Here is a 13,868-nt window from a genome sequence, read left to right as displayed (position 1 = left end):
AGAAGACCCTGAATTGCTAATAACAAGGTCGTCCCTGCCAAAACTCACGTCCCGGCGGCTGGCGCCCAGACAGACCCAAACAGCTGCGGCATCGCACGTCCGGCGACGAAAATTGCACGTGCAAAAAAATATTAAATTAAAATAAGAAATGAGATGCGCGCCCATCTTTTCAAACTGCCATTTCTGTTTTTCTTTCCTCTCTTTCTCTCTATACATTTGTCTTTCTTTCTATTTTTCAAGGGTGAACATCATCATCATTGGGTTTTTTCTTTTGGCGTTCCCAGACGTTTATTTACGTGTAACTTTCCCGCGTCTGATCAACGGCTAGAGGCACATTTGAATTTCAGATTCTCTGTTTTGTTTGGTTATTTTTTTATTTATTTTCGCTTTCGATCATCACCCAACGTAGTCATGTGTGTGTAGGTTAAGGATTTCATTTCGAATAGCAAACAAAGTCCTTGGGGCGATGACGACACGTACTGCGCCTGTCCTTTTTTAAAGTATTACAAGTTCGTCCTGTGCTGGACACGCTCCCGAACAATTCGACCCTGATGATGATGACATATTATCTCCTTCATCCCTATATAACCATGCGCTAAATTTGGATAACCAGCGAAAATGAAAGTCCGTAATAGAAAATGAGGGGAAATACGTATAGAAAAAGAAAAGGGAGGAATATATTAAAAAAAAAATGAATAAATTAAAGGAAAATTTGAATAATGAGCACTTCTCTGCGGGATATTTTTCTTCCCCCCAAAGTTGATCGAGTTATTTCTGCGTGTGCGTTACTTTTGTGTGTGTGTGTGTGTGTGTGTGTATCCTTTTCGTGATGTGTTTTATTCACGCGGAACTGGTCCCGAATGGATTTCAAGGGAAACAAAAAACAAAAACGGATGAAACGGCTGGCCGCGTCTGTCATTCAGCCATTCACACGCTTGGCTCGTTGGCCATATATTCAGTATATAGCATTCGATTTGATTGTGTTAACGCCCCAGCATTTGATGATTCTTTCTCGGAAAAAATCAGTTAAGGACTAAACGCTTTATGGTGAAAGGACATTATGTACAATCAGTCGAAACGCGAAAGTGTGATGAGTCACGTCTCTGCAAGAGTTCCAGTTACTAACCGAGGCCGTTTAGACGATCCGATTCCAAAAAAACAAAAAATGCATTTCAAGAAATTCATTTTGTTCCGCACGATTTTTTGAATGAATTGAAATTTTTCGGGTACAGACGGGCCATTTACGGACGAGTAGTGGCAGCTTCTTTATCGAGCCATCGCCACTGACCAATGGCGATCGAATGGACGATGAAACAACAGGTGTCGTCCGTCACGTCATTTACCGCGTCCGCCATCCGTCCCGTTTCGAGCAGCCGCTGGAAACGACGGTACGTCCCGTCGACGATCTTCATCCGCCAGCATCCGGCACACCCGCCGCCAACAGTCCAGGTATGCTTGCAGTCCATTGCCTCTCTCTCTCAAACAAACTGCGTGTATGTGTGTGTGTGTGTGTTTGGCTTGTGTGTTAGTCATCGAAACTGTGGAAGAAACAAAAGGGTTACATCATCGGTGCTAACCGCTTGAACCAATAGCACGGCCAACCAAAAAAATAAAAGAGTTCTACGGCATGACGTCAGCTGATGGCAAGTCAAGGCCCGGCTCTCTTCTCCTCCGTCCATCCGTCATGGAACGACGGCCGGGCCGCACAAAAGTCAAGGGTTCACAAACAGAACAGATTTTTTTTTTCTGGGCACCCCAACAGACGATGTTTTGTGTGTGTGTGTGTGTGTTTCTCACCATTTGTACATGCTGTTTCCGTAGTTGGTGGCTTATAGCAAAAACATTTGCATATGCCAGGGTTCTTTCCCTTTTTTTCTGTGTGTATGTTAAATGCTTGTATGCAGCAGAAGCGCCACCATATAGACATCGGTCTCTCTGATAAAACTAGCAAAACACTGCGCTTGAAAAAAAACAAAAACAAAAACAAAAAAGGACAGACAGTGAAAGACGATGTGAAAATGGTGCGGAGGTAATCTGCATATTTTTTTTTTTTTTTTTCCTTTTCTGAAGGATTTGAAGAAGAAACAAAGATAAAAAAAAGGAAAAGGGCATTTGACGAAGGTCTCAATGAGCTTAAATGACGTCATACGCTAATAGCACCGCCAAGTCTTTGGCATACAATTCGACGCAATAAAGTTGGGGACAAACATTCCTTGCGTTCCTCTTCCATTTCTAAGCAGTTTGTAAATTTTTTTTTTTTTTTTTTACGATTGCAGAGAAATGATTTCCCTTGCAAAATGGTCAAAACAATTTATTTTTTTTTTTTTAATCCTTTCGCTTTTTTGATGAAACACAAAAAAAAAAACCGTTCACGAATGTCTAGGTTATATAGACCGAATGACCCTGTGTGTGTGTGCAAACGTTTCACTAGTATGACATCATTTTTTTCTTGTAAATCAGCAAACAACTTACCGGGGGAATTTCTTTGCATCGCCTTAGGAGCCTTTGGAGCCAAACAAAAACGTGTCAATTCCGCGTCACGCGTATAGCGAATCACGCGCAGTATTTTGGCTGGCGTTATTTCCGAATCTAGGGAGGGGAGGAGGGCAAAGAAATGGCTAAAAATAAATGGCGAATTCATTGAGCGTTTGTCAAACTGAAAAGAATTCAAATTTATACGTAGCCGTTCTATACGTACAGAAGAGTCTCATGTAAATGAGGTTGACTTTACAATTATCAAATGTTAATAATGTTAATTCATTTGTTCCTTATATGGCCTCTTGTTTCTGTGTGTGTGTGTGTTTTGAAAAGAGGTGCAGATAGAGAGATATAGTTTGAGAAAAGAGGAAAAAGGTGGACAGGACAAGTGTGCGGCAAATGCAACATTTGTGAACGTGTTTTCTTTTCTTTCTCGTTTATAGGTCGTGGCATAGAGCCATTCATTAATTTTTGCTGATGATGAATGGATCAGTGATGAATCACCTGTCTTGCAATAATTCTCGATTCTATTCTTTTTTGTTGTTGTTGTTGCTGTTGTTGCCCCTTTCTTCTTCAAATTTGTTCGATAGGGATGACGCATTAGTCAGAACGATTCCCCTCGTTCTTTTTTTTTTCCTTCTTCTTCTGAACAAGACAGAAATCTTCATCTTCTTCCAGTTTGCTGGACGGATCAATTCATTGCTTATACATTTACAAGCACCAGTATAACCAACGCATAAACGAAGGAGAGACGTTCGAATACGTTCATTTGCATACGTGATTTCTAAGAATAATTCGCCTTTTATTTTTTATTTTTATTTTTTAAATGCCCGTTGGACGAAGGCCAAGGCGAACATTTTCGATGATGATGGAGTCATCTCCAAAGTTTTCTTTCAAAAAGAAGGGAGGTAAAATCCTCCCTTTTTTGTACACATTTAACATCGTTGTGTGGTCTACTCTACGTCTACTCTACGTTCAAATGAAAAGGACTGCGTTTCGAACAAATCAGCCACAGACACACACACAAAATGTCTGAAATTTCAATGCGTTCAATTTGCAGCAGAATGGCGAGAGTAGCGCAAGAACGTTGGCGTCCTCATCGATAAAAGATGAAACCGTCCGATTCACGCGTGCGTACCAAATGGCCAGACGATAGCAAAGGATACATAGCAAGTCTAATATACAAGACGTCACATGATTTATGCCATTATACTTTTATTGGACGGCAGCAAACATCGATGTGCACATCGAAACCTGAATGCATCTGCAGAGGAACTTACAGGTTATGCGCAACATTCGGTGGACAGGACAGAGACCAAACCCATTTTGGCTCGTCGTGATAAAGAAACGACAACCAAACGCGGAATATGGGCGCGGTATAAATCACGAGAAGAAGAAAAACAACAACGAAAATACAACAAATACGAAACGTATCATACATTTTGAATGATAGGCCCAACGATCCGTAGAAAATGTTGTACCATTCACGGAGTCACGCACGCGTTCACGCTCGTCAATTCTCAAATAACACTTGAATGACTCTCTCTTTGTTTGTTTGCGATTGCCTTTTTTGTTTTTTTTGTTTGTTTTTAGTTCAATATTGATTCATCGATTGTCGTGGGGTGTCTAGTTTTTATTGGGAAAAAAGGCCGAGTCAGTTAAAAAACAAAAACAAAAATGAAGGCGAGGATTTTCACGTGTGTGTTCTATTTAAACAGCGCACAGTGGATTTTTTTGTTCAAAAATCTGGCTGGTAGACAACAATCTTGTCCAGAGGAATTCATATTTGCCTTCTGGAGAAAAAAAAAAAGAAAACAAAAAGAGAAACACATTCAATAACTCCCGGTCTGCGCCATAACCCTGTCAAATAAAAAGGAGGCGACAACCCAGTCGGACCACACAACCCCTAAATAGTTTAAATACAACCAATACGTGAAACATTGTACAACAACACTAGAGAGATACTGGCGCCGCTTCTTTTTTTTTTTGTTGGCTCACGCTCTTTTTATTTTGAAACAAAATGTCGGATGTCCATTGGCTTGCGTTGTTTTATTCTTATGCGGATCACGAAGAAACGATGCAGCATCTCGGGGACGTACAGTTTCACCTTCCAGAAAAACTGGATTTCAAAAAGAAAGGCATTTCTTCTGTGGCCGTCGCCCCGTTGTTGTTGTGTTTATTACACACGCGACACTCTTGCAGATAGGGCGCCTACAATGTTGTTAAAAACGTTTCTTGTCTAGTTTCCACCCTTGTTCCTTTTTACTGCTAGCGCCGCTCTTTGTCGCTTTTATCTTCGTTTTTTTTTTTTCCAGTTGAAATCTTCTTCTTCTTCTTTTTTGACGAGTTTTTGATGTTGCACACATCGCTAGATAACTCCAGCAACAACAGCATTCTCTTCTTCTTTTTTTTATCTGGGTTTATGCGCATCGGTGGAACATTTCAGCGGACATTAAAAACCAAACCCAAAAAAAAAAAACAAAAATTCTTTGCAATAATTTTTATTTTTTAAGAAGAATCCTGTCAGTTAAATATCAATTTGGGATGAGATGAATTTGACTTTTTGCTTATAACCAGCCGCACCTGGGCCAATGCGGGCCAGGACAGTCACGTTGAAAAAGAAGGCGGAAAAATATGGAAAGGGGATGGCGAAAAAAAAGGTGTGGAACATCGTACAGAAAATTCCCGAGTTGTTCATTTTTTTTTTTTTTTTTGTTTGGGTTTCTTCTTCTCCGAAGGCTAGCCAACTGCGTGAGCGCGTCCGTTTTCATCAAAGTAAAATAAACAACAGCAACGCACCAAAGTTCGTGTCTGCTGGTGTCCATTTCCAAACGGGCGATAAAAATCCTGGAAAAGAAAAAAAGAACGTCGATGAACTTCTTTTCTTTACCATAGTTCATGTATGAATATAGGCGAGGTGATCATTTCCATGGGAGGTGGCCCCTTTCTTTTTTGTGTGCCTCGGCCTGCGTGTCGTGATAATAAACCGCGCGGCGGTCCCGGCTCATTCCGAAATCAACAGGCGTGTAGAGCTCTGCCCTGTAGGCCCATGACGAGAAGAACGAAAAAAAAAAACAGAACATTTTAGTTTTTGGGTGGTATCTCTTTTCATCCTGTCAAAAGGTAAAAAGAAATAAAAGTTTGGGGCATTTTTTAAAATCTCCCGCCCTACGTGGAATCTGATTTTATTTATTTCTATTCCTTTTTATTTTTTTTTTTGGCTTTCTGCTTTTATGTTTATGAAATGGAACGGCAATGCTGCGAGATTCTTGTTCAAATTGGTCTTCTTCCTTTTTGAAAAAAATTCTTCAAATCCGCTGGATGTCTGAAAAGAACATTACAAGCGTTATGGAAATGTTAAGTTTAAAAAGAAAAAAAGGAAAAAAAGGAAGAAACGTCATTCATCCATTGAATTCCACTGTGTCACTATCGCACCAAAGTGTCGTCCAAAAACCTTTTTTTTTTTAAATCTTTCCTCCCAATTTTTTCTTTTAAAATGTCTACTCTCCATCATCTTTACTCATCTCCCGTATAATCAAGACATTTTTCGAACACAAAAAAAAAAAAAGAAATTAATGCAACGTCGACAAGCTTTTCCCCATTGTTTTCTTTTATTTTTTAATATTTTGATTGCACCGAGAAGTGGCTGTTGCACACTCATCTCTTTTGATTCCTCGAAAGTGGTTCTGCTGGTGAAGAGTCTCGAAAAACGAAAACAAAAACAAACAAAAATCAGAGTTTTTCCTGGCCTCACTATAGAGAGATAGAGATTTTTGAGTGGCACTTTTGAAATGGTCTCTGCCAGCCCTTTCGTGTCTATGAGATAAAGTTAATAATGGGCCCACTCTTGTAATAACAAAAGGGCAAACACACTCGTTAGAACAACAACAATGTTGGTGGTTCCGTCTTGTTGTTGTTGCTGTTTGTTTTGTTTATTTGTTCAGGCAGCAAAAATATCATCCATCACCGTCCTCTTGTCTCCTCCTCCCGGCTCGTTAACATTTTCAATCTGGACGATTGATGCAATCAGCACTGTGGATAGTCTCTACACATTTCGTGCGAATCAATTTCAATTCGCTCTTATTTTTGCCGTGGCCGTTCCGCAGTAGCAGTTATAACAAGTAGCTCTACTTTTTTACGACAACCATCACGAATTTTTAATGATGCAAGCAGCAGACTACATTGAAAAATGGAGAAAAACAAAAGAAATGCAATTGCGCAAACCCCATTCAGAAGCGAATTGGCAACATGCAACCCTTGGCTTTCACGTTGAAAGTCTCTTCGTTTCGGTGGAAAGACAATGTAAGCGAATCCAAAAGTAACGAAACAAGAAAAGACACATCCAATGTCGTTTTTATTGTTATGTGCTTTTCTCTTTCTATATCTGTAAGGGCACCCAGAAACCCACGATGGACAAGAACAATCAATCAAGAAGGTGGTTGTGCAAGAGTAGCCACAAGTCTCGTGTGAGAGCCAGTGGAGGTCGTGTGACCCGGTTCAACAACAAAGTGTTTATATTCAAAAAAGAGATTGCAACGCATTAAAAATCAGACTTCTTTTTTTTTTTTTTGTTTTTTTCTGACGGGGAGAGACGAGGGGTGCATTGATCTTGTGCCCAACGTGATCGGGACCTGAGAGCTGTGTGATGATGAGGCAACACACGTAGTCGAGTGTAGATTAAAGCAAAAGTCTACGACGACCATCACACAACAGCTGTGAGAGGAGAAGAGTCTGTCTGTCTGGTTCGAGTGTTTTGATTTGTGTATAGTCTGGTGTGCAAGTCGTAGCAGCCAGAGTTCTGGGTCTGCCCGTCCGAAAGGGAGACCAGACATAAATGGACCCACCAGTCTGGGCCAAATAACCTGACAAAAAAGAATAAGAGAGAGCTGTTGCTGGCCAGTATGAAGAAAACAAAACAACAAAAAAGAGATGTAATTAGTCTTTTTTTTTTGTTCTCATGGTCGACGCACATATACAACAGCTCTCCCCCCCCAACTCTCTCAATGTGTTCTCTTTTTCGTTTTGTGGTTGGCCGTTGGGGGAGTTCGAATGGGCCGGCCTGGCCTTGTCATCTCACTGTTTATTTCTCTCTTTCTCTATTTTAATGTCTACACACACACACACACTCATTAATTCTGCTCCTTATTCTTGTGAAACCATTTCCAGATGAAGAGGACGTCGCAGGGCGGAGACGTCGACGACGTCGTTCCGTTTCGCAGGAGCGATTCGTTGAAATCCTAGTGGTAGCTGACGGCAAAATGGTCTCGTATCATGGTGACAACTTGGTCCATTACATCCTCACTCTCATGTCTGTCGTAAGTATCCCCATAATTCGTCTTCAAATGCGTAGCCTAGAGGCAAACCTTCAACACGAGCCAAACGTCTTTGAAAAAGATTTTTATTGGAGAGAAAGGAAAAATCGATTGGATCAGCATTGGTCCATCCACAATTTACTAGTCTGCTTTCAGTTTGAAAAACAAAAAGACAAAGAGAAAAAAAAAAAGGTCAGAGATGGAAACAACAAAGAGAAATAGATAGCGAAATGGATGTGGTCCTTGTCTGTGAACGGGTACGAATTGCAGACGACTAATGTATTGAAAAAAACAAGGGCCGTAATCGCGTTTCTGCAATCTCGTTCTATACTTTTCTCTCATAGTTTTCTTTTCCATTTGTGATTGCGAAGATTTAAATATCCCCTATGGCCGAGTGTCCGTTTTTTTCGGTGGGTTGAATATTTCTTTCATTTTTTTTGGTGTTGCATAATTTGATTTCATGCCTGATGGTGCGCGTTCACGCACATGCGAAGAGATTGGAGAAGAATTTGAACAAGAAAAGATTAGCATGATTTTATGGCGAAAAGAGAAGTGGGAGCTAGTTCTTTTGACTTCGCTTTGAATTAATTCAACTCGCCACGCAGAAAAGGAAAAGAATAGCAACGAGAGAGAAGAGATTTCAAATGAAGATGTGGTGTCATCGGCACATGGCCTTAAATGGCCGACAACGGAGTCTTAGTCTCCGTTGGTGTTCTGTTTGCTAGATTGAAAATTCGGGCCTTGTATTTCTCTCTTTCTCTCAATTAAACAATGACACGCCATCACGGACAAGTCGAAATTATAGAGACAGCCACTTGTAGGGAACGTTTAAGAGTCTCTCGCCATAGTTTTCGTTAAAAGAACATTTTCCGTCTCCACTGCTGGACTTCATTAACCGTTTGATGATGCCATCGTCTTTCTTTTTGTGTTTACAACTGTTCCCTTCTTTTTGCTATTTCTTCTTCTCTTTAGTTACTCTTTCAAGAGAGAGAGAGTGCAGTTCGGGCTCAATGCCCTTCCTTCTTATTTCTGTTGGGGGAGGGGGTTTCTAGTTTAGCTCATTCAAAACACAAACTTTGTCGACTACCAAGTTGCTGACAGGTGATGGCCAGACGTTGTTGTTACCGCACAAAGTCAGGGTGGTGCCCAACCGCGCACTACCCCCAGCGTGTTACTACCCCTCCTCTTGTGTGGTTCCGGTTGTGTTCTCTCACACCAGACTGCTCGGCTCTTTCCCCTTTCTCTTTATTTCAATTTTTTTTATGTTTTTCTTTACTTTTTCGTCTCTCGCAATTCGACATTTATTTTTTTATTTTCAAACCCAAACGGATAAAACCACACGAGTCCGTTTTCTTTTTACCGTCTGCTACGCGCGTACACACGTCCACTTTAAGTACGTGCAATAACCGAATCAATAAATAGATTTTTTTGTTTTGTTTTGTTTTAAGTCTTAAATTTTTAATAGTAAGTCGCGAACACGCTGTGCGAAAAATCCAGGCCAGCAATAGCACCACCGAGCAGACCAAGAGAGACAGAGGATTTATATACACAGACTCCCCCCCCCCTCTAAAAAAAAGGGGGTGGGGTGGGAGCGTGAAAGCCAAATATAGCCCCGTCCGTCTCTGTCTTTCTCTTTTCTTTTTTTTTCACGAGAGACGTAGCTGTCTATAATAATATTGATAGTAAAAGCTATACTGCGATTAGTAATGTCTAAACTACATGTGTACGTTCCAGATTTTTGCTAGCTTTTGGAATTGCAATTGGCAATTCTCTCTCTTTTTTCTTTCTTTAAGTGGCTTAGCACTGCTCCGGTTTCGCCCGTCCATGGTGTGCCGGATCTTTTTTCGGATGTAGAATCACGTAAAGAAAAAAAAAGAGAATTCGCAGATCAACAAAGCCACATGAGACGGTGTGGTGGTAGTAACAGAAGAGGGGTTGCTGCTCGCTGTTGTTGTTGTTGTTGTAATCTCGCCTTAAGACGCGTGACCCAATAAGGCCCCAACCATAATAAACGTTGCTTCTCGAAATACTTGGCCTAGATACTTTTTGAGCGTCCCTTGATTATATCGGCAATTTTTTCGATGAAGCCCATCGATGGTGGGGCGGAGAGACTGAAGGCTTCGAATGGCTTTTCTACCTTGTCCTATTATTGACGATAGTTCTAAGAAGTGATGGTGTGCGCTTTATCCTAATCAGACGGCCGTTTCTTTTCTTTTTTTTTACGATTGCAGGTGTCATTGATTTACAAGGACGCTAGCCTGGGCAACCCTGTCCAGATCGCTGTCGTTCGAATGCTGCTGCTCAAGGACCAAGAATTCGTGTTGACATCGTCGACTGGCGCTGACGAATCGACCAGCAGCAGCAAAGAATCGCACGAGCTGTTGGACAGCCGGCCGGGCAAATCCGCCTCGGAGATGTTGCGCAATTTCTGCAAGTGGCAACGCGTTTTCAACGATGTCGACGACTCCAGTCCGTACCATCACGACACTGCGCTCCTGCTAACGAGGTATTCCCGCTCACACATTTGCGCATGTCTCAAAAAAACAAAACAAATCTAATTAATTAATTTTTTTACCTTTTCATTGGGACAGGGAAAATATTTGCCGCAATCCTCAAATGCAGAAATGCGACACGCTGGGACTAGCCGAACTCGGCACTATGTGTGACAGCTCCAATTCGTGTTCCATCGTCCAAGACAATGGGCTCAGCGCCGCCTTTACCATAGCTCACGAACTGGGTCACGTGTAAGTTATTCATTTTCCCCGTTTCTTGTTATCCGTACCGCCATGTGCGGAAGGTAGAGACATTGAAGACAAGCCATTCCGCATTCTTCTTATGTTTTTTTTTTTTTTTTTAATTTCTTCGTGTCACGACATTTCGGCCATGTCTTTTCATCCATTTCAAAATCTCCTCTTTTTTTTTTTTCGTTTTTTTTTTCAAATTGGAGTATTTTTTTGTTTGTTTGTTTGTTTCGTTGATTGTTTGTTCTGAGTGATGATGATGGCCTTTTGTTGTTTGGGGGAAACACGCAGACTCAACATGCCACACGACGACGATTTCAAGTGTCAGCAATTTGTCGAGTCTACAGGCGGCGTTCACAACGTTATGTCGAGGATGCTGGATCACAACACGTTCCCGTGGGCCTGGTCCAATTGCAGCCGCTATTTCATCACCGAGTATCTCGAGTAAGCCACATCCGGACTCGTTTTTTTTTTTTTATTCTTTTTCCTTCTTCTATTTTGCCCCTTTTTTCATCGTCTATTTGATATCTTCCCGTTGCCCGGTCCAATCAACAAAAGTGGTGGCTATGGCGAATGTTTGCTGGACAAACCGGTGATGGATCTGCTGGATGCTCACCGAGCCGCTAAGAAATTACCTGGCGAGAATTTCGATGAAAACAAGCAATGCGAACTGGTTTTCGGCCATGGATCGAAAATCTGTCCTTACATGGTATAAATTTAATATTATCTATTATTTCAATTCACTCACTTCGATATCTACATCTACCCTGACGTCTGTTTAGCCGCCGTGCAAAAGGCTGTGGTGCACGACGTCGGGAGGCGAGCAGGAAGGTTGCCGAACCCAGCACATGCCATGGGCTGATGGCACGGCGTGCGGGCGGGGTCGTTGGTGTCGACACGGAACTTGTCTCTCTCGTGACGTCAAGAGCCTGGAACCGGTCGACGGCAATTGGGGATCTTGGCAAGAGTAAACATTTGAAAAATGATTCAATTCAGTTTTAGCCCATTCAAACCTGATTTTGGGCTTCGTCTTAATAGGTGGATGATGGGCACTTGCTCCCGCACGTGCGGCGGAGGTGTCCAGCGATCCACCAGGAATTGCGACAATCCGGCACCGTCCAACGGCGGGACTTTTTGTTTGGGTAAACGAGTACGTTACCGGTGAGTCATCAGCTGATTTCTCTTTTTTGTTTTGCTCTTGTTGGTGGTGTTGCATTGTGGGGGTACGTAAAGTTGTGAACTTCACATTGTGTTTTTGGATTGTTTGTTTCTGTCCAGCTCGTGCAACATCCAAGAATGCCCGACAGGCACCCCCGATTTCCGAGAGAAGCAGTGCTCCGATTTTAACAGCAACAACTTTAACATCCAGGGACTCCCAGCTGACGTCAAATGGGTCCCGAAATACGCCGGAAGTAAATCCAACCCCTACAAAATTCATTCATTCTTTAGTTTTAACGATCGATTTCAAGACACACACGCACCAAAAAAAAATAATGAAAGCCAACTCATTATATGCCCGGGATTTTGTTGGCTCATTTCTTATCTCTCTCTCTTTTTTCTTTCTTCTTTTTCAAATCCTGAAAACGGAACGAATTCGAAAAAAACAGTTAGCGTGAAGGATCGTTGTCGCCTGTACTGCCGTGTGGAACAGTCGAGCGCCTACTACCTGCTCAAGGATAAGGTAATCGATGGCACCAGCTGTGGCCCTGACACGGACGATATTTGCGTCAACGGCATCTGCAAGCCGGCCAGCTGCAACCACGTCCTCGGTCGCAAAGAACAACTCGGTAATGAGACGATTGCCTGTCGCGCGCGCTTGATGAATTGTTATGGCATCGCGCCCTTGACTTGAAACGAGCAATTTGTTCTCTAACGATCGCAACGCTCTCCGCCGCCTTGGTAAAGAAAAACGTTTTTCATTTGTTTTGATTTCTCTTTAAAGATCTTTGCGGCGTCTGCGGAGGAGATAACTCGACTTGCGTCATCCTCAACGGCGGCTATAACAGCACGCAGTACGGCTACAATACGGTCACGCGGATTCCGGCCGGCAGCTCTTCGTTGGACATCCGCCAGCGCGGTTATCAAGGCTCGAATCGCGACGACAACTATTTGGCTCTGATGGACCCGCAGACGGGCGAATACCTGCTCAACGGCAATTTCGTCGTCAGCATGTTCCAGAAGACGATCCAGTTCGGTGGGACGACCATCGAATACACGGGCTCGGATGCCGTCGTCGAACGTTTGAATTCATCCAAACCGCTCAAGAAAGATGTCGTTGTTCAAGTAAAAACGATGAAACGGCAATTTATTGATTTATTTTTTTAAATTTATGGAACTTGTTGTCGACTTGGTTTATTTAATGAATAGGTCCTGTCCGTCGGTAATTTGTACTCACCGGATATTTGGTATCAATACGTCGTGTCCAGAGCGGAAGGTAAAGCTCCGACTTACCACTGGAAATTGCAAGAACAATGGACGGCCTGCAACAAACTATGCCATGGTTTGTTTTGTTGTTGTTTATTTTTGACATTTTAAATATGTGAAAATCGAAAATGTTTTAAGAGTTTTTCGATTGGATTTCATAGGCCAACAATTCCGTAAAGCGATCTGCGTCCAAGCATCTGGCGGTTTACAAAAGATGCCCGAGGAATATTGTTCGGCATCTCCGCCTCCGCCGCCTATCGAAACTCAGCCTTGCCAGACACAATGCATCCTCAGGTGAGGAATTAAAAGACAACAACGAGTTTCAGCCTTTTCTTTTTCTTTTTTGAATTCTCTTCCGAATTGAAAAGGCGGCGAGCGGCTATACGTTCACTTATTATTAAAGAGCCGCTTGTCATTCGATCAAATTCCTCCGCCCTTTACTCCCCTTTTCCATACCAGAAGAATCAGCCTTAAACATCTTTTTTGAAAATCTCTAACTGAAGGGGGGTGGGCTCGTGTCAATTTGAAAATCTATTCCATTTCCACAGAATTCATTAATTTTTTTTTTCTTTCTTTTCTTTTTCGTAGAGAAGAATGAAAATATTTCGATCCATTCGTGAGCCATTTAAAATCTCGTGATTAGAAAAAAAAAAAAAAATGGAAAAAGATTAAATTTAAGCGGGGACTTGATAGTCTTCGGCCTGTCCAGCGGCCGTTTTGACTTGGCTGCACAAAGGGACGGTCCGGTTGTGTAGCGGCTTTGGGTTCAAAGTCAAACACGCGTCCGTATGTTCGTATGACACCGGTCGTCATCGTGTTTCACGCTTGGTCGATCGTGAATATGATTATCATCGCTTATTCGTCCCCGTCCATCTGTCCCTTTTCACTGTTTCCATAAAGTCGACGACCCATA

The 13,868-nt window shown here is 42.2% G+C and overlaps 1 protein-coding gene across 7 annotated transcripts in view; it reads left to right on the top strand.

Annotated features, from left to right (window-relative positions):
- LOC116929039 (A disintegrin and metalloproteinase with thrombospondin motifs 9) overlaps positions 1-13,868 on the top strand; it is a 32,303-nt gene that overhangs the window by 10,355 nt on the left and 8,080 nt on the right. For 5 of the 7 annotated variants that reach the window (XM_045178394.1, XM_045178395.1, XM_045178396.1 and 2 more), the window contains exons 5-17: positions 1,233-1,449; positions 7,645-7,793; positions 10,022-10,296; positions 10,382-10,534; positions 10,823-10,975; positions 11,090-11,240; positions 11,314-11,498; positions 11,570-11,692; positions 11,810-11,943; positions 12,139-12,318; positions 12,474-12,814; positions 12,899-13,031; positions 13,117-13,249. In XM_045178394.1, the coding sequence (XP_045034329.1) occupies positions 1,233-1,449; positions 7,645-7,793; positions 10,022-10,296; positions 10,382-10,534; positions 10,823-10,975; positions 11,090-11,240; positions 11,314-11,498; positions 11,570-11,692; positions 11,810-11,943; positions 12,139-12,318; positions 12,474-12,814; positions 12,899-13,031; positions 13,117-13,249 (2,327 nt within the window). The other 2 variants (XM_045178398.1, XM_045178399.1) reach the window with 2 other exon arrangements.

The sequence above is a fragment of the Daphnia magna genome, linkage group LG8, assembly GCF_020631705.1.
Source record: "Daphnia magna isolate NIES linkage group LG8, ASM2063170v1.1, whole genome shotgun sequence".
Taxonomy (NCBI): Eukaryota; Metazoa; Arthropoda; class Branchiopoda; order Diplostraca; family Daphniidae; genus Daphnia; species Daphnia magna.
The sequence above is the reverse complement of the archived record's forward strand: the minus strand, read 5'-3'. Positions and strand labels throughout refer to the sequence as shown.